At 41.5% G+C, this 27,779-nt stretch overlaps 1 protein-coding gene across 1 annotated transcript in view; it reads left to right on the top strand.

Annotated features, from left to right (window-relative positions):
• The first annotated feature begins 2,106 nt into the window (after positions 1-2,106).
• LOC8026636 (dedicator of cytokinesis protein 1) overlaps positions 2,107-27,779 on the top strand; it is a 92,124-nt gene continuing 66,451 nt past the window's right edge. The window contains exons 1-15 of the mRNA XM_029981265.3: positions 2,107-2,379; positions 5,722-5,805; positions 6,466-6,562; positions 6,623-6,719; positions 7,382-7,471; positions 8,275-8,330; positions 8,430-8,553; positions 12,286-12,431; positions 12,502-12,583; positions 12,665-12,728; positions 13,484-13,582; positions 13,776-13,851; positions 14,667-14,878; positions 22,584-22,708; positions 24,259-24,357. Coding sequence (XP_029837125.1) covers positions 2,334-2,379; positions 5,722-5,805; positions 6,466-6,562; positions 6,623-6,719; positions 7,382-7,471; positions 8,275-8,330; positions 8,430-8,553; positions 12,286-12,431; positions 12,502-12,583; positions 12,665-12,728; positions 13,484-13,582; positions 13,776-13,851; positions 14,667-14,878; positions 22,584-22,708; positions 24,259-24,357 — 1,497 coding nt within the window. The 5' untranslated portion in view covers positions 2,107-2,333. The remainder of the gene's footprint in view (positions 2,380-5,721; positions 5,806-6,465; positions 6,563-6,622; positions 6,720-7,381; positions 7,472-8,274; positions 8,331-8,429; positions 8,554-12,285; positions 12,432-12,501; positions 12,584-12,664; positions 12,729-13,483; positions 13,583-13,775; positions 13,852-14,666; positions 14,879-22,583; positions 22,709-24,258; positions 24,358-27,779) is intronic.

Raw genomic sequence — 27,779 nt, 5'->3', positions numbered from 1 at the left:
GCACCTTTTGTGCTCGGAGGTTTTAACTGCAAAACACAGATACACATATGTAGGTGCCAAAAATACAATTTCAGATGAGACCGGAAAACACTGAAAAACATCCATCGAAGTGTCGAAAATACAAAAGGCAAATCGGAACATATTCATTTTTAGAAATATTGCTCTAAGCCCGTTTTTTTATTTTTTTTTTTATCCTGAAGTTTTAGTGAAGTTTTTTTACCGTTAAGATAACAGAAATCTATGAAAAATAAACACCTACAGAGGTTGAACACGAAGAAGTGAACAAGGAGAAGCACAATTTTCACCTAGTTTCTTCCAGAAAAAAAAAAGGAAATCGTAAAAAAAGAACCAACTAGCTTAGCAACAAGTTTTGCTAAACATCCGCTGATTTCCCCTGTAAATAAACGCCGGAAAATCTCAAGGGGCGTACGGGCGGGCGCGAAGTCCTGTACAGGCTGTACACTCCTCTCCCTGGGGAAAAGAGGGGTAGCCCATAGAGTTATTATAATGTACGCTAGAGGTTCAACTGGCGCTAGTGTCTATGCGACTTCCGTGACGCAAATTGAAGCAGACAGCAACCAGTCTACTTTTGCGGTGCTCCTGTGCATTCCTATGGGAAAACGCGCGTGCATTTTGTCTCTTCGCCGGAAAATAACACGGAACACTTTGGTTATTTGGGTCGTACCGAATAGCATGTACCTTGATTAACACTGTAAAAGTGTAATTGCTTTAGTTAGCGCATTTTTCTTCATCAGTGAACGATATTTAACTTCGCTACATTTCAGTCCAAAACGTGTGTTCCGCAGCAGGTGTGTAAAAACAAGCGACGATTCAAAGCAAAATTGCAATCGAATGGAATATAGAGTGTGTTCAAGGTTCACCAGCATTCCGGTGACGCTTATATATTGATAATATACCAGTCCTGTCACTATATGAAAATGACTCCGTCGTGCATTAGCGGATAAAAACATTCAAACCGTAGAGAATAAAGTCCGTGGACTATAAAAGGTGTCTCTTCGTATTGTTTTCTCTGCCGGGCAGCTTTTATCGTGCACTTGTTCTCAAAGCTATCGAGCGCGCGGGTGATATTTTGAACGGAGAACAAGCAGCTTCGCTCAGGGCAGAAAGAATTTAAAGCGGTACTTACTTATTTAAAATCGGAATAGATTACGTGGCCTTCAATTTATTTTGATCGTACATGCACTGCGAGTTACTGATCCAGTGTGACTGCGTAGTTCTTGCCGCCGCTCTTGATTTTTTAGATGTCCTTCGTTCGCCTAACCCCCATGCTGGAAATCGCCGACGCCGCGTTCGCGCTAACAGTGTCCGACAGTGCACATAAATACACGTACGAAGCCGTTTTAGCATCGTTTTTAATGCGACGAATTCGAAAGAAAAACGCCGTAACTGACCAATTATTTTGTCGGCCTGACTGAGAAATGTTCCAAGCTACCTAGTACGTACGAATTATTTGGGATATTTGCTCTTATGATCGAGCGCAGGGAGAAAATGCACTCACGTTTTCCCATAGAAAAGCATTACCGGAAGCCCATTTTCGACTGGTTGCTGTCTGCTTCAATTTGCGTCAGCGCACTAGCGCCACTTGAACCTCTAGCGTACATTATAATAACTCTATGGGGTAGCCAACGCGTTGGGGTAGATGTGTAGAGTAGCACGGTTGCTGCGGGAACGTTGTCTACGGCTCTTTGCTACTGGTTCTACCTAGTTCTGCTGGTTCTATCGTTCCCCCGACCATGTTCCCACGGTTCCCACAAGCTCCCACCATTCCTTTCGCCCACCATTTCTTTCCACGGCGCTGCACGTTTTGCAAGTTGCAATTTTTTTTTTTTTTTGTCCACTGTAGTAGCGTTTTGCAATGCGAACGTAGGTTTTGAATTGGGCGGCGTCTCGTGTCACCTGGCAAATATTTTGAATGTTAGAAAGTGAAATGTTTTTGCTAAGCGAGGTTAAAGCTTTTTGTGATATTAATTTGTCATACCACATATATGCTATTTTGTTATAATTTTGTATTTATTAAAATTTTGGTTAAGTAGGATCGAGTCTTCATCTCTTGAATGGCAACCACGCCCTCACGATCCTCACGATGATAGAAGCGATAGGGGCATCGCGTAGCAAAGGCAAAGGGAAGCAAGGAAAGGAAAGGTTCACCCACAGTGGGCGCAGTGGGCAGTGGGTTCACCGAAGCCATGAGAGTAGCGGATGTAACGAAGGATGAGCAATGAGTGCAGTTGCGAAATAAGTCATGCATTTTTCTCGTTTACGTGTAGCCAATGTACTCATCTCGCGTCATTGGTGCTAATTGATGGTACGAAATGACGAAGTGGGCTCCTGTGTCCGATAAAAGCAAGTATGGAGTCGGTAAGGCAATTGACGTTTTGAATTCGGTCACTTGGGACCCAACCGCCCTGTGTGTGTGTATGTTTGGGCGTCGAGAGCATTGCGGATTATTCGGAACCCGTACTTCCGTACCATGCCTCCCCACTTCCCACAGTGCGGACGGATGAGTATTTCGGGTCAAGTGTGGAATGTGTCCTAGAGCTGGGAGCGTGCCGCCAATGTGCGTCCGGCAACAGGTAGTTCGGTGTCTTGTTCAACATGGCTTATCGCCTGCGCGCACCTTTGATTGAAAATCGCTTGCGCTCTTGGGAGGAAGAGCACGCCTTTCTAGAGCTTTATAATTACTAATTTAGTCGATGATTATTGTAGTAAGCGATCATCACGGCGCTTAGCAGTAGCCTTGTTTACGCTTTGCACATGAACTGTTTCCCGCACAGGTTTATCTTTTGAACACCGTTTATCGTTGTGAAAAATGCGCAAATTAGCGTTTAACCTTTTGACGTGTTCCCAACTGCTAAGTCATGTTTCGTCTAAAAAACACCGGTCGAGGACAGATTGCCATCGAATGTTTTCGCACCTGTATGGTTTATCGCCGATCAGTTGTATTATTTATTGTCCTGATATAGCTAAGGCTGAAGCTTGGGCTAGTTGGTGTGCCATCTTTAGAAGGTTAAAACAGGGCAAACAACGAGAGACGAGAAGCAGGACACATGCACAGCGCTGTGTATGTGTCCCTCTGCTTCTCGTCGTTTGTGCTGTTTAAAGGCCCGTTCACACTCTTGCGACCGAGTACGACTGAGAGAGACGAGATCTCTTAAAACTTGTTAAATGTTTTTAGAATGAGGGAACACACTGGCATTGTGGCGCCATCTATGCGGTGACCCTGGAACTGCATTTCACAAGAGCGAAAGTTTTGCGGGATTTCCGAGGTCAAATGTGCGTAATACCCATAGAAAGGCTCGTTTATAACATTGAGAAAAGTCTTTCGAGCCAAGAAAGAAAGGATAATGCGCGAGAAATAAAAAAAAATATGCCGGTCCGCCGAGTTTACACTGCTTCCCAATAGATGGCGCCAGTGTGTTCTCTGGTTTAAGAAGTTTTAAGGAACCCAGGTTTAAGAGGTCGCAAGAGTGTGAACGGGCCTTTAACCTTTTAAAGATGTCCTGATATGGACGCTGTACGCCTCGGGCGATGTTCTTCAGATGTTAACTACTGGTCACACTGGTTTAACATCGCGATTGTGCAGAGTTGCACTTTTATTTACACTGCAGTCGTGTCCACAGATTCCGAGCAAAAGTTGAGTAACTATTCATGTTTACAATTAAGTAATAAAGGCCCGTTCACACTCTTACGACCGAGTACGACTGAGAGAGACGAGATCTCTTACAACTTCTTAAATGTTTTTAGAATGAGGGAACAAACTGACATTGTGGCGCCATCTATGAGGTGACCCTGGAACTGCATTTCACAAGAGCGAAGGTTTTGCGGGATTTTCGAGGTCAAATGTGCGTAATACCCATAGAAAGGCTCGTTTATAACATTGTCAAAAGTTTTTCGAGCCAAGAAAGAACGGATAATGCTCGAGAAATAAAAAAAAATATGCCGGACCGCCGAGTTTACACTGCTTCCCAATAGATGGTGCCAGTGTGTTTTCTGGTTTAACAAGTTTTAAGGAACCCAGGTTTAAGAGGTCGCAAGCAGTCGCAAGAGTGTGAACGGGCCTTAAAGAGTGTTGCTCTCCAGAAGTGCTTCTAAACGCTGCTCATTGTCATAATCTATCAGCTCGGCATGAAGGCAAGTATTGAATTAAAAAACAAAGGTTAAGGGTGCAATGGAGGTGGTGTAGATTAAATACAAACAGTGTCTATCCTTTGGCAGCCGGGACAATAATTTCCCAAAATTCTACTGGCAGTCGCCTCCCATTGGCTGTCTGAAATGGTGTGACAACTTCCGGTAGAATACTGACTTTCTTATTCTCTCGGTATTTCATGGAAACACGTTTTATTGACAACTTTTCAAGGATACAAGTTTCATAGACATACGTTTCGTCGACACTAATGTTTCATCGACACTCATTACGCAAATTGAATGCTGTAGAAACATTTCATTGTACCTGTATCAGGGGCTCGTGTGAACCTACCTGGCCCACCCATTCACACTGCTTTGCGGCTACAGTCTGTGGCAGCTCATTACAAAAATGTTAACCCACCTGTCCCACCTGTACACACCGCTTTTGTGGAGACTGTCTGGGGTGGATCATTACAGAAAAAAAAGCTAATCTGAGCTGTCGATGGGCCAATGGGAGGTGACTGCTGGTAGAATATCAGGGAAATTGTTCTCCCGGCTGCCAAGAGAACAGACACTACCTTAAAGGGACACTAACAGGCTATTAATGCTCTCCAGGGTTTTTGTTTGTACATTATATATGAGAGCCCAACTACCCAAAACACAGTTTGCAACTCAAAATTTTTTTTTTTTTTCATCTTGAAAATTGACGATAGAGAACTGGCCGTTTTGAGTCGCGCTTACCCTTTTTTCTGTGGTCACGAGCCACTTTTTATGGTTTAGACACAACCACCAAAGATAATCCAAGTTACACATCATCGAAGGCACTCACTCAATACTAAAAATAGACTGAAAATAAGACACAAATTTTTTGAGGCTTCTAAAACGTTGCAAATAAATTGTAAAAAAAAAAAAAAAAGTTGCACAGCCACGTGATTTTTGATAACTTTCTCCTCTATATTTCTTCCTCCTCTCCAATTCAGTTTCGGTTTTGAGTAATTAGTTTTTTTTTTTTTTTACTTTATTAAAAATAAGATGCTGTAGCATAATATTGGTTGTGTAGTCTTCTGACACCTGACACCATAATAAAATGCCTGGCAAAAAGTAAAAAAAAAAAAATTTTGGGGGGGGGGGGGGGGGGGGGGTGTCAGTGTTTTTTTTAAACATAATGAACAGAACCCAGTGACTGGACATACTGTAAACAGTGCGGCATAAGTAGTCTCTGGGGTTTGTTCATTATACTGAATCACTTTTATTACTCAGGATAGAAACTGTTGCTGTTGAAATATTCTTTAATTATCATTTTAAGTTGTCACAACTGTTCATTTGTGTGTAACCATCATTTTAAGTTGTCACAACTGTTCATTTGTGTGTAACCATCATTTTAAGTTGTCACAACTGTTCATTTGTTGTAACTTAAATTCAGTCTGACTTTATTTGTAGTTCAGATTAAATGCATTGCTCTGCATGAAATATTTTTTAAACATATATTGATCAATACTACGAGTGTTTATAACTGTACAGGTAAGTGTCTAGTGATTCTCTTAATAAAAAAGTTGTCCTTCTCTTTTCATGTAGCGATTGCCAATTTTACCCAAGAGGGTTTGCACAGACTACGGCTAAATGTTGGGGATGCTGTTTACATCTATGAAGAAAGTGAAGGTATTGATCGAGAATTTCTTTTTATTATTTAAAGTCAGCAATACTGAAAGGACTAGAGTTTTCTTAGTGATTCAATTAATTAAGAAGAAAGAAATACTTGAGGCAACCATTTTATTAAAAGTTATTTCTAACCAGGCACACATAGTTGGTTAAAAGTTATTTATAACCAGGCACATATAGTTGCTAAAACTTGACACCCACAATTTTTTTTTTCCAGTTGAGGGCAAGGCATGCATAACGAAGTGTGATGGGTCGTACAACGCATTGGGAAGACGACCAAATCTGACCACATGCTGGGCAATTACGGCATCATGTGCATGCACATGACACCATGATTTGCCGGTGCCTGGTGGGATCTGACTATCTTTCTGATGCTTCGTATGACCCATTGCTCATTTTACTGTGCACGTGTTTCATACTTTGTGTTAGTTCTTACAAGCATCTTTAGTTGACTTTGAAGTCAATTATTAGGCTAATAAGCATGGGAACAATATTCAGGCTTCTTTTTCAAGCATGCTTTTAGCTTTTGCCTGTTTGCTTGATTAGTTTCACTCTTGCAGGCAAGATGGCTCAGTATTTCGGGCACATGGTTTTAATGTGACATTTAAAAATTGCTTGTGGTGTGTGCAGGTAAAGACTGTTTTCCCACATTTCTTTCAGAGTGGTACTATGGGTGCTGCACAAGCAGTAAAGCCAAGAAAGGAATCTTTCCAAAGTCCTACATTGCTGTTAAGGACTCCATCATTGATAAGACTGGGTACTAAACTCTTTGGAGGACTTCCCTTTGTCCACCTATTCAACATGCTTTGTTTTGCAGCCCTCATGAAGTAGTCATTCCAAAGGAGCCATCGATCATCAAGGAAATCACAGCTGTTCTCCGAGAATGGGGTCCCATCTGGAAGCAGCTCTACCTTGTGGGTTCTGGCTGCCTTGTCCTTGACATCATTAGCTCACTCAAAACTCACTCTTCATATCTATATCAGCTAGAGGGGGTCTAATGCTTCCTTGGAGTCAACATCCTGCATGTTTAACCCCTTAAGTGCCCTGGACGAGCTGAGCTCGTTGGCCACTTTCTGGCTAAAAATGCCGGGGACGAGCTCAGCTCGTCCAGCGGTTTTTTTGGTTCCCCTCAATTCCACAAACGAGCTAGGCTCGTCCGAGTAGTTTTGCGGCGCTGATCTTAGATGGCAGCACTCATAATAGTTGGCAAATATTTTTTTCGCCTCCGCTGATTTTTGCGTAATAAACTTTTCAAATTTTATGTGTAATACTAGAGGAGTAACAATTCAAAATAAAATAAATCTGGCACTTTTAGGTCACTTTTGAAAAAAAAAAAATTTGGCACTTAAGGGGTTAAATCACACGAAGGCTCATTGAAGCACTGTTCCAGGAGAGTTCGTGAACTTGAAGGAATGCTCGGTGCCTCCTTAAAAAATTTGTTGCTTCAAAATGAGTTTAAACGTGTTTCCTGTTAATAGTTTTTGTTTTTGGAATACTGGGGCAATTTTGTTGTTTACTCACAATTTTTCTAAGTCATTTGTAAGATTTATGATGCCCTACTTTCTTTCCTTGACAGACCAACAAAACGGAATTCGATTCCGTTCGAAGCATGATGTACGAGCTGATGGATTCCAGGAGGAAGATTATGTCTGGCACTCTTCCAGTTGTACGTCTGCTTTGTGCCCACAATTGGCTCGCTTAACAACGATACAGATCTAATGCTTACATATATTTGCAGCTTTGAACCCTGGTCATAATTTTAGTTGGTGTTTCCTAGCCAAAAACGTCTAAAGCGTGAATTAATGTTTTGGAGCGCAGCTCTTGGGTGCTTGTTCCCGCGTTTTGCGGTGACGGTGTAACGGGGAGGGTACGGAGGAGGAGGGGAGAGTGTATGAGGAGGAGGGTAGGAGTAGAGGAGGTGGGCCCCCACCATACCCTCCTCCTCCGTATCCTCCCCTTGTTCATATCCTCCCCCATACCCTCTCCTCCTCCTCCTCTGTAGTCACCGGCGACCACATTTGCACATACTGTAAACAACTTAATTTTCGCGGGGACCTAATTTTTGTGAATTGCCTTAATTCGCGAAAAATAGGTTCCGCGAACAATTCTGGTAAAATGTAAACACATTGGAATCTCTATTTAGATCCCACCGCGTCGCGAAAATCAGCACCCGCGAATTATTCCAAAACTTAAGCTTTGACCTAAAACGCGAAATATTGAGCCCGCGAAAAATAATTCGTTTACAGTATATATGTTACTTTCTCAAATTGTTTTGCACGGCATATTGCAAAATCAAAATACCTCAAGAGTTGTGCTCTAATGTTGCGTTAGAGAGATTTGTAAACGTCGCAATTTTTTAATTGGAATATTTTTTTTTTGGTTGCTACAGTATAATAATCTTTATAGACACTTTTTTTCTAGACCCGTCTTTCTTTGCATCATTTGAGGTGGCTGTTTCTTTACTTCCAGGATGAACTTCGGGAGTTGAAACATAAAGTGACAACCAAAATTGAAATGGGCAATGCGTAAGTTTGTTTTGGCATTTTGGTGGCAATCATGACATCGACCACCCCTTACTAATAATAGTTGGCTCAATTATGTTCCAATCCTATGGCGGTTTGCAGGATACTCGACCTGGATCTAGTTGTCCGTCTCAGTGGGAACATCCTGAACCCTGATGTCACTAGTACGATTGACCTGTACAGAGCACACCTCGAGGCTGCACAAAGGATCAAGCAGATGTCATCGGTAAGTGCAAGGGGTGGTTCAATATACAAGGTTCCTTTGCTCTTGAGTTTGATATTTTTAAAATTGGGAGGTAAGGAGGGGGGTTTAAATAATAAAATAAAAGCTCATAATAGGAAAGAAATTCGTTTTTTCTCAAAACTATTACGAAATTCGGGTTTTGAAATCAGTAAGTATAATGAAAGGCCTGTTCACACATACAGCTCACAGCTAACTCGGCGTTGTATATACATAACTGATTTAGCAGTGCTCCGCTGTTTGTGACTCCACTCTTTCTTGCTTACACATGTAATGCAGCACTACGTAAAGTTTCAAGGGAATGAGAATGATAGTATCGAAAGGACTAAATGTGACTTATTAATTTGACTTTACATATAGCTGCAAGTGTGTACGGAAGGGATACCTGAAAAGAAAGATCCTTGTTGTTTCAGAGGGACCCTTGTGGCAGCTAAGTCTCACAGGAGTGTCATTCTCAAGCTCCTTCCCAAGTTTCAACCACCTCTGTATTTTGTTTACTTCATAGTTAAGGGGAAAAATAAAAGCAATGGAGGATTACCGTTAACAAGTCACACAAACATAATTATTGAATTATTACCTTTAAACAGAAGAGGCCAGCCCCTCAGGAATAAAACATATTCTCTAAAGGAGCAATGAAAAAAGAAAAACGAAAAGGGGGGAGGGGGGGGTTAGTTTTAAAAACGTACTGTGTTGCAAAGATTTGTCTGCCCCGCATCTTCGGCACAGACCAGAAAGCGTGGCTTTGGAAGCTACTTTGTTTGCAGAAATACTCTTGCCAGAAAGCGCTTTTTCGTGATGCTAGACGCTTGCGCCGTTCCTCACGACGATGCACCAAGGATAATAATTAGTACCTCTCAAATACATGGCTTGCACTCAGTGCAAACCTTCTGCAGCGTGCATTTTGCACCACCGGATTTGATTTTTTCAGTAAGAACAATTCGCAATGACCACCAGCATATACATTGCAATCCACTTATAACAATGTATTGCTTATAACGATCCGTTTCTAGACTAGAAACAATCAATTTCTAACCCAGGTCAGATGCAAACCATGTTAAACGGTTTAGCTTTCTGGTGAAATGCGATGATTGCAACACTAGCAATAGATGTCCAAATTGTAAAGTTGTGCAGTATTTATAGCAGTCTCGCAATGATATATGGCAATCTAATGAAATGTTAGGGCACATGACTGATAAAGAACAGAGTTGTAAGGTCAGAACCCAAAACAAGTGCACGTAAAACTGAAATTAGCTTCCCGAGGCAGTATATCATGAAGTTTCGAGCTCATGCAAGCTGATGCCCAAATATGATTTATATTAGGATTCTCAGAATCTTTGTCTGTCCTTCGTGCTGTTTATGTATAATTAGAAATATCATTGCATGCATCTCTATGCATTTCTTTTTGCTGTAAGGCGTTGTGTAAAGGATTATTTAGAAAAATACCCATTTATTACCTCTCCCTTTCTGCACACTTCATGTGTTTGCCTTGCAATCTATCATGTGAGCACAAAGTCATTTTTGGCATACCCTGCAACCTGGTGTTTCACACTGCCAAACAGCAAACAAAAAAGCATGTTTCCGCAGACTCAACAGCTAGCATATTTTCGAGTATTGTCCTCCCATGTCGGTCTCAAGCGGTTATGTTCATTTCATTTATTTATCCTTAAGGGCCTGGGTGGGGCATTACATAAGGGGGGCAGTAGACGAGAACTAAAATACACTTTGACACTTGAAAACAACAAAGTCAAAAGTCAAATTTATTGATGCTAATAAAAATATATTGAATTACTGACTGAAGATTTGGCAACATAAATGAAGGGCCAATCATCTTAAAGATATACATCATCAGTAAATGCACCCCCAAATTATCTGAATGATGCTGTGCAAATCTTTCCCAGCGTTTTTATCCTCAACAAACACATTATGAGTGATTTGGGAGAGCCTTAAACAAATTTCTGATTTTGAAGCTAATTTAAATAACTGTGTGTTCCTGACACGGATATAACTTCTCAAACCTATAAAAGTCTGTTATTGCCTCTTATGTGGTAAACAGAACTTTAATGTGTCTGTGGGCTGGACAAAAACAAAATACACGGGCACGTAGTGGAACTTTGACGATTACGCACGCAAACCATCGGAAAGTGTCCAATGCAAAGGTCAAGTTTGTCTGCTTCCTACACAGGGGTTGCGATGATGTCAGAATGCCAAGCTCTTATTGGCTGATTGAAAAAGAATATTGGGTAGACCTCAAGTCATCTAGCATTGAGGTCTACCCACTATCCTTTAAACCAAAGCCAGTCAGAACTCGGCATCGTTCTGATGTCACCGCAGCCCCTGAACAAGAAGCAGACGACTTGCTCTCCGCATTATTTGAGAAAGTGGACTCTTCAGTTGTGTCCCAGGGTAAACGTGTGGAATGCATCGTAAAGCTATGCTTACAGTGAAGCCTGTAATGGTTCCTGTAATTGATAAAGTTGTTTATCATTTCTTTGTTTCGTTATTAGATCAAAGTACTTTCATTTGAGTTTAGAAGTTACAAAACAGCTGAAACCTTCAGCTTTGGCATTTACACCCTGATTCCAGGTTCATTTGAGTGACTATACTCTGATAAAAAGTACACCCCAAAAGACACATGCCGATTATTTTTCAAAATAAACTTTGGAAATGCAGATTGCTACTTTGTGACCTGTAAATGACTATTCCACACTCTTCAGATATTTTAGTTCTTATTGTGCAGTTTTGCTGGATGTATACTGTACCAGATTTTTAGAGGGTGGTAGGCACATTTAAAGAGACACTGAAGTCCTTAAATTTTTTTTTTTTTTTTTTAAATTTTAAATGCATGGGACACATATGTAACAAAATAAACTAAAAAAAAAACCAAAAATACATTTGCGCAGTGTTTATGTTGCGAGACTCATTTGAGTGATTCCAAAACATGCTTCTATTTTGGGGTTGGCTTCTCAAAATATAAGCTGGAAGTTGACACAGCAGCTGTCTCTGAAGTGCATACAATCTACCGGCATGAAAGGAATAGTGAGTGAATTGCGGAAGGGCTTGAAGTCTTCTGTTTTCTTTGCATGTGAAAAGGCAATGCTGGAAATATAATGAGTAGGCCATGAGGTTACGGGTATGTCAGAAACTGTTAGAAATCTTCGAAATGTAGCTTCTCCTTATGTCATTGTTCCTGGGATTGCAAAGCCACGATGCAAAAGTTGCATTTTGTCTTTCCAGGAAGAGGGCCGTTTTTGGAAATGGAGCTAAGTATGCAAAGGCTTTGCAAGGGGAAATGGGATGCTAAAGTTTTTAGAGTTTGCGGTTTCCATGTTCATGTAGTGCTTCTAGTAGTCACCTTGTCTGAATTTTCTATAGCTGTGGTAGCATTCCTAGGGTATTTCATAAGGCTTTCTTTGTGGCTAGTGAGGAAGTGAGTTGCGTGCGGTATGATAGTGTGTCAGCTTCATTTGGTTGGGCAGAATGGTTTTGTTGCAGCCTTCACATTAATTTAGCAAGGATGAGAACTTAATTTAAGCCAGCTTTGCACCAGTGCCAAAACTTTTCTTTCAAATGCCTCTGTTGTGTAGAGAGACAGTGGATGCCCTATCTATAGTCAGGCAGTAGTAGTGGTTTAGATTATGCTTAGTAGTCAATTTTAAACTTTTATTGGATCTTTGGTTATCATACTTAAGTTTGTTAACATCCCGATTGCTCTGGTAGGCCCAATCGGACATGGGATCTCCCAAGACATCTAGCCGCTACTGCCACAATCTCTTTGTGGTGCTGAAGAACTTTGTCTGTCGCATTGGTGATGACGCTGATCTCCTCATGACTCTGTACGACGCCAAGGAGCAGAAGTTTATCAGGTGTGTCTTGTGGAGTCCTTTCTGTATTTGCCCTTGATTTACGTGATTGTGTTTGCAAATTAATTTTCAGCGAAAACTACTTTGTTCAGTGGGGAAAGTCTGGTCTCGCTAAGGACTTGGACCAGCTGAACAATCTAAGGGTTCTGTTCACAGTGAGTTTACCAAATAACTGCTGCTTGTTTCGATGAGTTCATGAATGGAGGAAATGTTGCTGTTTCAATTCAACCTTGTAGGACCTGGGCAGCCGTGACCTCTCTCGTGAACGAGTCAACTTCATCTGCCAGATCATTCGAATTGGTGGGTTTAATTCTGTAAAGTTTAATTTTATCTAGCAGGTATTCTTGTGCTGGCAAGTTTTCTAATAGGCTTACTCAGTGGAAAAATTAACACGCATATTGTAATAATAATATTTTTTTTTATTTTCCAGCAAAAAAATACAGTGTTGGTGGAAAAATGGGGAAAAAAGCAGTTAAAACAGCTTGACTAAGCCCCAAACCCCCTAAATGCAACAGAAAAACATAATAGAAAAATCCTGGACATCCACAAGTTATGAAAACTGAAATAAATAAATTAAAATAATAAAAATAATACACAAAAAGCACTTGCAAAACAGTTGTAAGAAAGAGTAAGAAAAAAAAAAAAGACACTATACAAGAAAACAGACTTACAACAGAAAGAATAATAAAGAACTCGGGACGAAGGACAACAAACATTTCTTTCATGAAAGAAATCCTTCGTCCCGAGTTTGTTTTATTCTTTTTGTGGTCAGTCAGTTTTACCAGCACGTTTTTCAGTTGACAGGAAAACACTCTCGTGAATATATAATTTACAAAAAAAATTGGGAAGCGGAAACCATTCAATATCAAGATATTTGGTTAGAGATAGACATAAAAAGATGCGTGTTTAATTTGACAAGTGGAAAAATTTGATTTATTAAAAGTTCTATGCCTGCGTCCTCTCTTATATAAAGTTGTATTCCTGTATCATTGGCAAGTTCCCAATTTCTGGGATTAGGATACTTCTATGTTTTTATGCCTACTGTTTGCATCCAGGTGCCATGGAGCTAAAGGAGCCCGACCACAAGAGGTCCACCCTTTACTCCAAGAAGGCTGTAGAGTCCGAAGGCATGCGTCGGCCGTTTGGTGTTGCTGGTAGGACTTTGTTACTTCGATTCAAGGCCTGATTGGCCAATTCTTTACCGGTGTGCGAGATGACCAAAAACTAGAAAATTGTGCATGTCACATTGGGTACTCTGTTAAATTACGGTCATGGTTAGGTATTTGAGATTTCCCCTTTTTTCTGACACCATCTGACACCATCCTCTTAATTCTGGTCTCATTTCAGCTATGGACATCTCTGACATCATAAGTGGGAAAATCGACAGTGATGAAGAAAAGCAGTATTTCGTGCCCTATGTTCAGTGAGTTGCACCAAGCACTTATGAAATGAAGTCTACCCCTTGTTCAACTTGGTTCACAGATCATAAAAGTTGAGCATGTCGGATGTCAGCGACCGCTGGCACGCAAAGAGGACTGCAATAGAATGCACGAGTACAATAAGATGTCCAGTGTAGGATAAGACATAACACTTGGATGTACTGATTTCTCATCCTACCTAGCATGCTTTACTTTGTGTTTTTTCCAAACTCAAAAATAGGATTCTTCACACCCATTTGCTAACCTGGAAATTATTCAACTAACAACAGTAAATCAAAATTGTCATGAATGATTTAAAAGCTTCAGTTCTTTGCTCATTCAGACAAAAGGAGGGAAGGGAAGATAAGGTGGTGAAAGCAACCCAATGTAAATTCTACCCAATGAAAAACAGTACGTCGAGCTAGACCTTCCGAAGTGGGCAAGTTCTTACTGACAAGCAAAATTTATGTGAAACTAGATGCTGCTGTACTCTATACAAATACTACCTCGAAAACCCATTATCATCCTCACAAGTGAAGCTTGTGCGAAGAAAAATTTCCGAGATGCATCACACTGTGCCCATTTTCTAAAACCAGTTGTAGGCCATTTGTTAGCCCTTCTATGTTTCTGTACAAACTGAATCCCTCTTGAGAGGTTGGCAAGCTTTACTCCTTTCATACAAATCTGTCTCTTATGGATTAAGCTTGAGCTATGTCTGGGTACTTGCCCTCTTCATCCTTTGTTTCTGTCTCGACCTCCCAAACACGAAGCATGTAGCCTGCTTGAAATGCCAGGTGTGTCACGAACTGCTTGGTGGCAGGTGCGGGGAAAGGGATTTCCTGGACACGGCCATCAAGAAGGCGCTCTCGGCTAAGGAGATCACGCAGAAGGAGCACAAGGGCCAGGGCCTGTGGATCTGCCTCAAGCTCCTGCATGGAGACAACAAGCAAGTGCGCGAAGAAAACCCGCACCTTGTTTCGGGAACAACGGCAGTCGCTCGCAAAATGGGCTTTCCCGAGGTCATTCTGCCCGGTGAGGTTCCTTTCTTGGGTTGTCAGTTAGTGGTGTGTCCTGAACACTCTTACTTCCATCAGCTAAGTTTTCATTTGTCTGCTTAGAGTTGGCTCAGGCATAGTAAGTGTGGTCTTGATCATTGGGATATTTTATGGTTTTCAAAGTGCCCTGTACATACAGAAGGGTGGATGGGTCGGTCTGAAAAGTGTTACTTGACTTTTATTCAAGGACTCGCTAGTTTTCTTGAAACAATGTTGACAATGATTTTGTGGACGCTTGAGTTTAGCTGGGAAATCACTTGAATGATCATTTGATTTTTGGTGATTGGATGCATTATGGTTATTGTTCTCTTTTTGTAGTTTTGATTTTTGTTAAAATAAAACACACTCCTGAGTAGGGATGTTGCGAACCACCCTAGGTTCGATTTCGAAAGGTTTCAATATTTTCTAAGTGAACTGAGGTTCGAATTCGAAAAATCTCGATATTTTTGTACCAACCGAGGTTTGAATTCGAAAAGTTCACAACTTTCGATCACAGTGGAGTTTCGAATTCGAAAAGTTTGAAGCTTTAACAATTTCTAAAATTTTGGGTTTGAATATTTCAAATATTTTTTTACTTGTGGTTCGATAAATTCTAAGATTTCAAATTTTCCTAACTTGAGGTTCGAGACATTCGGAAAATTTGAATTTCTTGGGATCTGAAGTTAGAAAAATTCGAAGATTTCGAAATTTTTTAGATATGAAATTCGAAACATTTGAACGCTTCGAATTTTTATAGACATAAAGTTCGAAAAATTTGAAGATTTCAAATTTCTTTCTACATAAAGTTCGAAGGTTTCAAATTCTCTTTTAAGGCTAAATTAAAAAAAAAAAAAAAAAAAACTTTGAAGATTTAAAGTTTGAAGTCCGGTTTTGATGTTTCTCCATGGTTTCAGTTTCAAATAACGTTTTCATGACTCACTGGTTTTCACGACATCAGGATTAGAAAAGTTAGGGTGCGATATTTAGACTCCGTGAAGTTGGTCAGGCAATTAAATGAGACGACAAGTGTCCCAGATGTTCTGGAATATTTCCCAGTGCAGAGTGACGTGTGACCATAGATCAGTAATTGTGACCGCCAGCCTGGGGGGGTGGGGTCTTTAACGTGCATCATGCAGTAGTGATCACACTAACGCACTGTTTTACGATACTCATCCAGTTCGAAACGGCCAGGGGCGGGCAGGAGGTTGAGGCTCAGAAAAACCTTGAAGCGACCTGGCATCCCCACCCCTTGCACTCTGGTAGTAATCAGATCGAACGCCACCCGAGTGATGCTGGCATATAGTAAGTTAAGTTTGTAATTGTCCTGGAGGTTTATTTTCCGGGACGGAGAAAACGCCGCAGAAAAAAGCACAGAAGCAGACACAACTCGAGGTCGGGGTGTGCTCTACCATACCAGCGGCCTCGGAAGATGAAAAATGGGGGGGCCTTCAGCCTTCCTTCCCCCCCTTCCACATATTTCGGACTGTTAAAGAAAATAATATGGGGAAATAGGGCGTGGTCGAGCTTATTTTCATCTGAAATTATTTATGCATATGTATAGCTACCGTCGCTCTTCACTGCATAAAAGATTGCGTAGATGGTCATTGTTGGAAACTCGTTGTCAGAAGGCACTACTTGTCACATGGCATGCTTAGTGGTTCGGAAGTTCAAGTTGATGTCTTTTCGACCTAAATAACTGTGCCATTGGTGAAAAAAAATAACTAATAATAATAAAAATAATAAACATAGCAATAAATGCGGGGATAAAAACTGGGGAAAGAAGAACTGTAAAGAACCCGCCGGGAAGCGTTGTATTCATGCATATTCAGTGGCTCATAACTTCGAAACAAGTTTCTCCTATCAAAATGTGTACAGGCTAAAAGAAACACGTCTCAGGAACGTAAAACGAAAAAAAAAAAAAAAAAGTTTTTTTTAATGGCATGCTGCATATTAGAAATCTTCTCCCATGAGTTAATTTATTCCTTAACGCGAAAAAACAATAAATGCATTATTTTGTATTCTACAGGTGGCAATGATATGTACTGTCTGTGGTGTTAATTTAAATGCGATATCTCAAACAACTTAGACGAAAATAAATACCAAGTTTAGGGCATAATTGCATGTAGATACATGTTTGGACATTTCTTCGAAACTTATCTTGAATAACAATAATTACATCTTAAAACGACACTTACCTAGGCTATACATAGATCATGTTTTAAAAGTTTAACATCTCTACCATAAATAGCTTCGGCTATGCACGCTTCAAATCTGGCACAAACGACAATCGTCAAAAACCCGTCGTCCTTCGTCGCCCCTTCGGGAATTCATTTCTTTAAAACTGAGCATGCCAGAACGCAGCACCGCATGTAAAAATTCGAGAAAAAAATATTAACAGTGATGGAAGTGCTGCGCCAATTGCGCCAAATTGCGCCAAGGACGCAATCCTGCTACATGTAGCGCCAAATTGTCATTTTACCGAAGAATTGCGCCATGCCTGCGCCGAGATGAGATGTTGCAATAAAAAATAAAAATTGAAGTCTTATCAGAGCGCGTGGCGGTGCCGCGGTATTTTCCGCGCCGCAACTGCTACGCAAACCGAAACTGCGAGGGTGCATTATCATCATCATCATTGAAAGGAACAACGTTAACAACATCTGAAACCAAAGCCGCAGAGGCTAAGCGAAGAATCATCCCACTAAGCAGCCTATTTAAAAAAAAAAAAAAAAAAAAGGCCGAGCTTGGGGATGTTTTTAATGTAGGCCCGCCCTGTTCCCATGCGCTAGCTACCAGCGAAGTCAAAGCTAGCGCGAGCCCAATGCTCTGTGCATTCCTGACTCGCGCGTGGGCTCGTGCAGCGTCGGCACCGTTACGGGCTCCATGCGCGCGGCGCGCTTGTAACTTTGGCTGCGCTCACACCGAAGCTGAAACGAAGTATAGTTGAGTTGCACCAAACTCTGGATGTAGTTCTGGTAAAGCCTCACCGTTCTTTTCGGTGCACAAAGCACTGCGCGACTCGCGCGACTGCGGTATCTGCTCCGCGGGTGTCGCTTCTCTGCAGCGCGTCGGTGCATGCCAAGGAGCGCACTCAACGGGTTAACTCGCCGTAATCCGATCGTGACTTCGCCAGCACATCGAAAATGAATCGGAATTTTTGAAGCGAATATCAGATATCGCAATATTTGAAGCTGCTGCCGGAAAGACAACTCTAATCTGAACTAAAACATTCCACAACAGTGAGGGTCGTTAGATGCTGCTGCAGATACCTTAAAAGAAGTGCAGGCTGATAAAACTAAATATCCTGTACCATCAGAACTCAGTGTGACATATTTAATTGTATTTTTTATCTGACGAGCAGATACACTTTATTTAAAAAAATGTTTTTTTTGTGTGTGTTTACTTTGTTGAATTTGGTATACCCTGTCTTAAAAAGGCGACAGGCGCTGTGTTCCAATAATAGAGATGGGCTTTATATGGCAATCCAGCATTATTTCATTTTCAAGTAATATGCCAACATATGCCGGACCCTGCTCCAAAAGGGCCACTACCTGCTCCAAAACAACATTTTGCCTGCTACAAGGCCTGCTCCAAAAGGTCAAATGGCACTTCCATGACTGTATTAAATGTACCTCACTACTTGAATTCAAACAAAACCGTCCGCCGGTAAGTTCGACGAACGTCGAACTTTTACACTAAAAGTTAGAAGTTCATCAAACCTTTGACTTTTTAGGATTCGAAAGTTCGAAACTTTTAGAATTCTCTGAATAAATAAGTTTGAAAGTTCGAAAATGATTTAATTCCTTAGCGTAGGAAGTTCGAAAGTTCGAAAAGCTTCGAACTGTCTTGTGCAAGAAGTTCGAAAGTTAAGAAATCATCGAATTTTTTAGTGTTACCAAGTTCGAAAGTTCGACAAACATCAAATTTTGCAGCGCATTAAGCTAGGAAGTTCGAAAAGGATTGAATTTTATAGCGTAATAAGTTCAACGGTTCGAAAAGCGTTGAAATTCTTATTTTAACAAGTTCGAAAATTCGACTTCTGTCGAATTTTATGATATAGAAAGTTAGGAAATTCGAATTCTTTCAAACATTTCGAACCACTTGACTCGATCATTGAAACTTTGGTTCGAAAAAAAGTTAGCGGCATCCCTACTCCTGAGACAGCCCAAAAGAGCTATCAGTATTGTAAATAAATAAATAAAGGGGAGCTCTGGTGAAATTATGATACTAACTGATGGGCCTTGAAATTGGTTCAACACAATAATAGACACGTTTGAACTAGTAACCCGAATTTGAGGTTGCAATAATCTTTCTTTTTTTTTTTTTTTTGCAAAGGAAAAGTTTTTAAATTTGGTCTTCACTGTTTTTTTCAAACTGGTACTCTCTACTGGCAAAACTGCAAATGTGATGACAGACGATGTAATAGGAGGGCAGTATGGCATGTTCCTGACGGGTTACAAGAAGTTCAGTGGTTTGAAATGAATGCTAGAAAAACTCATGCCAGCAGTGCAGTATGCTTTGACTGCCTGCTTATGTTGCAAGTTGTACAACATGACGTCGCCCCAAGTGCGGGAAAATTTGATTGTTTGGTTTTGGCATAGCCTTTATTTGTCATGTTCTCAATAGCCATTTTGAACTTAGAGGTCATAAATAGTATGCCGGAAAGAATGCAGCCTATTTATTATGCAAACATGTTTTGTTTGGGTAGCTCTGACAACTGCTGGAGCTCCCCTTTAATCTTGCAGCAAGTTGACAGTCATAGGGTGGGAATAACTGCTGCACTGGGTTTTTCTTCTGGCTGAAGTGCCTTTACCAGGACTAAAAGCTTACCACAACTTTGCTTTACTGTTCTGAAAAGTAGTTTCTTGTGTTGGTATCATGGGCGCGAGTCCGGACAAATTTTTTGTTTCTGTTAATTTTTTTTAGATGTTACTGTTAAACATGTGAAGGAAACGTAATCAAAAAAGACTTTGCAAGAAAATAATTTCAAGAGAACAAGAACATTTTGGTGTGCCAAATAGAAATTTGATTTTTTAAGTTTTCGTTGTCATGTTTGGCGACACCTACTACTATGCAAACTACAAATATTGGAAATCTAAAATATTTTGCACTTTTAATAGATCAAAAGAACATTTGGTTTAAATATGTACATCATTGTGGCGGAGGTTATATATTTCGAGTCAAAAATGTGCAAACATAGCTCTTTTGATGTTTTGCCACTAGATCTCTGACCCTATTTAAAGAAATTGTATAGCTACAACATTAAAATTTGTCATGCATTCTTATTAAAATATTCTTTCGAATGATGTGTAAATCATTCCTTTTTCTAAAACATCTAAGCTTTTATGGTGCTCCAAACTTGTTTTAGAGTATGATGTTAAAAAACTTCAAAGGGCAATAAAAAAAACATTTTTGATTTTTTTGAAAATTATTGTGATAGTTCTTTACCATACTCTTGTGTTTATTCATAAAAAAACATGTTGCATCATTTTGTTTTCTTCAAGGTTAGAGCGCTGCAAAGTGTACCTTCCACGCAGGCATGTTTGCCCATGTATTTTATGCCTAGATATATTTTTTTTGTATTTAGGTATTGGGCTCAAGTTGAAGTATTCTACTAATAAAAACAATACCTGCATTGCTTTTCCTATTTATTTATTTAACCAATAAACCTGTTTTGCCCTTTAAAGGGGGGTTGCAACGATTTTAAGATTAAAAGAATTTGCGTCTCGTCATATTTACGTTGGTTATCGTGCCCCGAGGATAGAGAAAACATTTCCTAAAATGTTGCGATTCCACTGCATAATTGCAAAGCAAAAATCAAGCTTCTTCCCCCACCTGCAGCTGCGAGTGGCAGCCAAAGGAACTACGGCGAGAGGCTTACGTGACCTCGCTCGCTTCTAAGCTGCAGCATAACTCCCGCTAATGTCAGCACAGAGAGGGAGAGGGAGCGTCCTCCGAGAGAGCAAACGGGAACCTACACAGCACCCCAAATCATGTCACTAGGAGTGCGACTAGGTGTGACCCTGAAGACTGGGAGTGAGTTAAGGGGTGCCAGAAATGCCAATATTTCTCTTTTTTTTTTACACAGCAACTAGGACATAGACATTTTAACCCTGGAGAGTGGGGACAGAAAGGACAAACACGACACATCTGTGTCGTCTTTGTCCTCCTTGCCCCCACTCTCCAGGGTTAAAATGTACATTCAACCAGCTTGTCTGCACCCTTGCTTAAACTAGGACATGCAGGCGAAATCGTTTTTCTGCTCTTTACTTTACAAGGGTCTGAGGGCAACTTCCACGAATTTTTGACCGAAGTCCGGAAATCGTTGCACCCCCCCCCCCCCCCCCCCCCCCCCCCATTTAAGGTTATAGTGAAAATATAAACAGTTGAAGCTACTTCATTTAAAAGGAAACATAAAAAAAAAACTGTTTCAGGCATTCTAGGGTGGCATTTTGCAGACGGTGCTTGCCTGCTTGTATGTGCTGCCAACAGGTGGCGCAATGTGAGGTACAAGAGGATAAGGAGGCTCAAGTGAGGGTGGGTGCAACTGCTAGATCAGGGATCACGGGACATGGACGCCATTTAATTGCTAAATTTTGCTGGGAGTCTGTGGGGCAAGAGGTTGTTTTATTTTTTAACTCGGGTCATAAGAGCCCATTAAGGTGCTTGAATAATTTACACAAGGTATAAATGATTATTTTTCCATAGCCACCAGTTTTGTTGCGATAAGTTAAGTATTTTTTTAATGCGAAAATTGGTAAATTCCGCCATCTTGGACGTTGCTGTTTGTCTGGCAACCTGCTTTCTCCTCTCAATGTTCGCAATTCTCGGAGCGAGAGAGGCTGTGCCAAGGCATTCGTTGCTTGCAATGGGAGGCGAGAAGAGGAAAGGCGCATGGAGCAGTAGGGTTGCAACAGAGCGGGCGTCTGCTCTCGTGCAGGCAACATTGGCGCATATCCTTTCCCGAATCCTCTCTCTCGGGCGCCGTCATTAAATTGCAAATGCTTTCCAGGTTTTGAGTTTCACCCACCGTCACTATAGCCTCCCTACGAGAGGATGCAGCGCCTCTACCAATCATCTCTAAAAGAAATGGGATGGAAGGAAGGTGGTCCTGCGGGACCCTTTATTGCGTATTGTTTATCTTTAAAAATAAATAAATTATTGCACTTGTAGAATAGTAGGTATATGAGAGAGACGCGTGCCATGCTGAAGGAAACATTGTCAAAACTTTTGCAAGATTGTCTGCTAAGCTCAGTGCCGACGTGCCCTTGATGCTTCCGACATCTGTCTGCAGTGGTTGCCAGCACATACGAGTAGGCAACCACCGTCTGCGAAATGCTACTGTAAATGACCTTAAACAGGTTTTTTGTTCTCTTGAGCCAGGCAAGTTCATCCGTTGATTCCAACCTCCACCACCTAGCTGCGCCTCTGTAATAAATCTGTGCGTGATGTATTGAGAAACCAATATTTGCAAACCATCTAAAGTGGGTTCAAAGCATTGGTGTATATACATACTCTGTGACATATTGCATCATGAAGTGGAAGCTCCTCCCACCTCTTTCCACTTTAGCAGAACGGACACTGTAGAGGAGGTTGCCACCTCTCCAGCGTGTGCTCTGCTAAAGTGGAAAGTGGTTTACTCTTAACCTGTCCCCGACTATAGTAGGGCTGCAATTTACATTTTGTATTTTTCTTCTATTCAACAGGAGACGTTCGCAATGACCTGTATTTGACGCTTGTACAAGCCGAGTTCTCCAAGGGCACCAAATCTTCGGACAGGAACATCGAGGTCACAGTGAAAGTGTGCAACGAGAAAGGAACCATCATTCCCGTACGTTTCTGGTCTTATTTCTGGTTACACTGGCACTACAGGACATATTCACTGACCACCTTTGCTGTGTTTGGTGCTGCTTTGTGCATGCCGACAGTAAGCTACCAAAATCTTCTTTCCACACCATCAAAGCTGTTGTTTGTAAACGATAAGTTGCTTTTGCCAAAGCTCTTGCCAATCGGATATGCTTTTTGTTTCTGTCTAATACCCCTGCCACTCGGCAAAGTTAATGTCATCTCCATCGAATCAGATTATGTGATCGCCCGATTAGTGCACGCCACTCCTGCCATAATGCGATGCATGCGCGACGCTCGTAGTCAGAATGGCGAGCTGATTCGCCGCCGATCCCATAATTTCATTATATGGAAATGACATTAAATTTGCCGTGTGGCTCCATTTGGTATTAAAGCTGCTGTATGGTCTTTGAATCTGTGTGCTGAAACAGCAGGGGGGCTTTTCTAGTGTCACGCTTAGGGCCACATGAAACTGCCTCGCGGGTTGCCAACCCCTGATCTAAGTAATTAAATTGTGTGGTTGGACAGCCAGTGTTTTTCACTTTGATTTTGTTAGATTGCTATCATTGGATATTTATTAACACATTCCTATTAAAACCAGGAAGTGTATGGTCAATACTGTAAACGACTTTACTTTTGCGGGCTCAATTTTTTGCGAAGTTTGGGGAGTGTGTGCGAATATTTATTTAGTGGGAACGAAATTTTGTGGTTTGGAGTGATACACTATATATCCATTAATTGCAGTCCAAACCAGACATGGTTGCGGCTTGTGGTTAGCAGAAGTAAAATTTTCTTTATGTAGTGCGACGTCACAAGTGTCTCATTCTGGCTTTTACTCGCGGAACTTGGGAGTTGAATTTAATTCAGCTTTCGGGGCCCCGAAATGACCGGACGGGAGCGTGAAGGGTAGGACGCTCTTCGCTTCTCGCAAACCCCACAAAAGGACAAAGGGAGGCTTAAGGAGCGGTCGCTTTTGTTCTATTCTCCTCCTGGAAGATAAGATTAGCTTGCCACTCAAAATTCCCTCAATAAGGACTTCTTTTCCTTTCCTACTGTGGCCAGTGCATTGAGCTTCGAATCTCCCACTTGATTTCCATTGGCCGTTGTTCGTGACATCACACACATTTTGATTGGCCACTTGAAGAACCGCCGTGACGTCACTTCATTATTGCTCCAGCTGTCGGTGTGCTGGTGCGTTGTTCAAAAAAACCTGCTGCAGGCCCCGGAGGCCGTAAAAACTTTCCATGTTCCTCTAATCGCAAGCTGGGAATTCTGTCTGGTTTGGACTGCCATTTATACCATAGGGTGATATATATCCGCGAGACAATTTTTTGCAATATTTTTCAAGTCACAAAATTTGGGAAAATGAAGTCCTTGTGAAAATTGAGTCGTTTCAGCCTTTTTCGTCTGTTGGTTGCTTCCTGTTTCTTAGTTGCTGGCCTTAATGTGGCAAAACGGTTGACCTCTGCTGGAAGCCACTGCAGTCCACTGCCATCCAATTGTTTAAAGCCTTAATTTTTTTTTTTTTCTTTCTAGGGGGTCATTAGTGTAGGCTCAGGTTCAGAAAACTTGGATGAATATCACAGTGTCATTTACTATCACGAGGACAGGCCACGCTGGATGGAAACATTCAAGGTAAAATCTTTGGCTTGAGTTTCTTTTGGGGGTGCTATGCTAGCATTCGCTGCACAGACTGCATTTTAGTGTTCCAGTGGGACATTGTGAAATACCTGCACAACATTTTGACACATCGGCATTGTGACAACATTGTGGCACATCTACTTCCTTTCTGGAAGTAGATATGTCGCAAAAAGTAGATGAGGAAGCCTTGTGAATGGCAAGCCCAAGAAGCTTTTTCTGTGCTTCGTCATGCTCCGGGCTCAGTCTGGAGATTGCAATGGTGGCCTCTGCTCGCATAGTGTGGAGAAGTGGACGGGCATACAGGCATTGCATCATAATGTGTGTCTGCTGTAAAATACTAAGTGTGCATGCACACTGGTGCTGTAGAAACTATCTGTTTTAAAGTGGTAGCTCTATAGGGCCCACCAACCTCAGGGGCTGCGCAAGCACAAAATGTGTAGGTCGGTCAGTCCGTAACCGCTAAACAATCTGTGAAAAAAATGAGACGTTTACAAATATCTGTAATGCGGAATTAGAGCGCAGCTCTTGACGAGGAGGAGAGGGTATGGAGGGGAGAATATGCCCCCTCCTCCTTCATACCCTCCTCCCCTCCTTTCCTCCTCTCCCTCCTCCTCCTTCCATCCCCTTCTCCGTACCCTCCCCTCCTCCCACAATTTCCTCGCTAAATTTAGCTGTAAAATTGGCGCCATGTGACCTCAACAGGAATTCAATTCCCCGTTAAATTTAGCGGGGAATTAAATTGCTGTTGAGGTCACGGGACGTAAATTTTCCCGCTAAATCTAGCGGAGAAACTGAATTTGTTCGTAAGTGACGTTACACCAAGTCATGTGACTCCATTTTCCCCTCCAAATTTAGCGGGGAAACTGAATTGGTGTTGAGGTCACGTAACGTTAATTTTCCCACTAAATATAGCGCGGTTACGCCAAAGCCGCGAAACCCGGAAACGGGTGCACAAGAGCTGGGCTCTAAAAAAACTGAAACCACTGCCAGGGATTGAACCCTGGTCGTCAGCGTGGAAGCCGATGCGCTGCTGACTGAGCTACGAACCCAGCAGGCAGGAATGGGAGGAGCAGAAGTAGGTGGTGTGAGAAAGCGTGCGGAGAGGAGAGGGTTGGAAAGGGCAAGAAAGAGGAACAGGAACAGGTGGTGTAGAATGTGTGCTGAACAAAGAGTGGGAAAGGCAGGAAAGCACGCTTCTTCTATCTTGGTGACTCAGAAAATTCAGTGCAACGATTTTGTACCTGGGTGGTGCTGGGGAACTGCATGCAGCGTCACAAAGAGACAATGGTGTGACGTAATCTATTTCCATACAAAACCCTGCCCTATGTACCACCTGAACTAAGCACCACCCACCTCAGGCACTGAAAGACTAAGGGTCATCCTGCCCTGGGCACCGCCCGAACTAAGAGCACCACCCACCCTATAAAGCTACTGCACGTGTTTGGCAGAATGATCAAATATGGAGCCAATTTTTCATAGGCATACAGTGTGTTTCTCGAAACACGGGCCAAATAGTTCCCGCAAAAAGTATGCATTGCATTGGAAAAAAGTTTGATATCCTTTTGGTAATAACAATGTCTCATGTAATTATTTCCTTAATTACTTCTAAGTACAGTCAAGCGAATTGTAACAAAGTTTGCGAGACCGGCGAAATTGTTTGTAGTGCTGATAACTTTTAGTAGTTGAGTACAAAAAATCAATCACGCGAAACCGAATTTGCTATGCATATTGACGTACCTGCGCGACATTCGAGGTGTTTTAGAAAAGAAAGTATAGCGCCAAATATATAATAAGCAACATCAGGTACATGTAGCAGAGCGCGTTGGATAGACTGCAGTTCACACAGAAAGAATAAAAACACTGAAAATATACAAGGGACAGACACTCACAGTTCTTTTAACGAGCAGTGACGTTTATATGATGCCCATCACACTGCGAAGAACCACTTTGGTCACAGGGAAAATTAAGGGAAGACGAAAATGGAGCAGGTGTGATAAGGCGCCCGTGCGATTTTTCCGTCTCTTATTTAGCCCCAGCCTTGTACCTGCTCCACGAGTGGTGACTTTAGTACAATACTACGCTTCTCACGCGCCGAAAGTCTTTCTGAAAATGACTGATTTAGTGGCTTTCGATGACGCTAAGCAAGTTTCTAATTGGAACCATATTTCTATTTTTATTAATTAAAAAGTTAATTAACAAATTTTAATTAATTAGACGACTGATCGTTACGATTAGCCCCCTATAATATGTCCCCCTCGCCGTATAACTCTCCTCCACAAGCGGCATAAGTGTAACTTTCACGGCTTTTTTTAAACAAATCTGTTAAGCTTAAAAAAAAACACCCTGTATATATATATATATATCCGATTCTGAGCCAATCAAAAAGAGGAAAAAAAAAAGATTGTAACTTGAAAATGGATTGATATTTATTCTGATGCGGAAAACTCGCAAGACCTTCGAAACCGCCGTGGTGTCTGTATGTTGTCATCAGTGCGTTCATAGATTATCGTTGTCACTTGGCTCCTTGTCGCTCTCCACTTGCCATGGCGCGTGGCCAGTCATGGGCACGTTACCAGCAAAAAGTAACAGTGTTACAGTTACCTATGGGGAAAAAGTAACTCTGTTACAGTTACAGTTACCGGTTTCAAAAAAGTAATGTGTTACAGTTACAGTTACTGCAAAAACAGTAACGTCGTTACTTTCTCGTTACAGTACGAAAATTGGACACAAGAAATCCCAAACCGAAACAATAATAATTTAGTTGTTACACTATAGTGAAAAGAAAGGTAAACTGAGATATTAGAAAAATTTAAACCCGAAGGGTGTTTCTTTTTTTGCATCATTCGCCATATCAGCATTTAGATGTGCATAATTTATTTGCAATAATTGTTATAACCTAGAATCAACCGTTTTTTTAAATTGTCATCGGCACGCGTCAGTGAACGTTTTGGTTTATATTTCACTCCGAAACGAATGAGGACAGATATAGTCACATAATTACCTTATGGGATATACTTGGAAGCAGGCCTAAACATAGCAGGTCAAACAGCTTCGAAAGAATAAAGGGGGAAAGGAGACAATTAACTTCTGGTGCTTTACGAGTGTACGGTGACCACCCCGGCGTCTATGTCCGAAACGCCAACTGTAGACGTGGTGTTCACTCGAGAGCCTCCGAAGAGAATGAATAAGTTAAACAAGCGCCGGCTTTCTGCACAATATGGGGACGGCTTCCTTGAAAACTAATAGACCTTTTCGGCCTCCGTCGCATGGGTGCTGCCATCTTGGAATCACGTGACACGGCCGCCATAAGGTGGCTTCAACTCGTCGCTCCGCTCTCCCCTCTGCGACTTGGCGAAGGCGTTGCATTCGCGTTTTTCGTCGTGTTTCACCGCGTTTCTCGCCTTATTGTAAATTGC

The sequence above is a fragment of the Ixodes scapularis genome, unplaced genomic scaffold (assembly GCF_016920785.2).
Source record: "Ixodes scapularis isolate PalLabHiFi unplaced genomic scaffold, ASM1692078v2 PGA_scaffold9__187_contigs__length_104089568, whole genome shotgun sequence".
Classification (NCBI taxonomy): domain Eukaryota; kingdom Metazoa; phylum Arthropoda; class Arachnida; order Ixodida; family Ixodidae; genus Ixodes; species Ixodes scapularis.
Note: the sequence above shows the minus strand (reverse complement) of the source record. Positions and strands in the feature narration are given on the sequence as shown.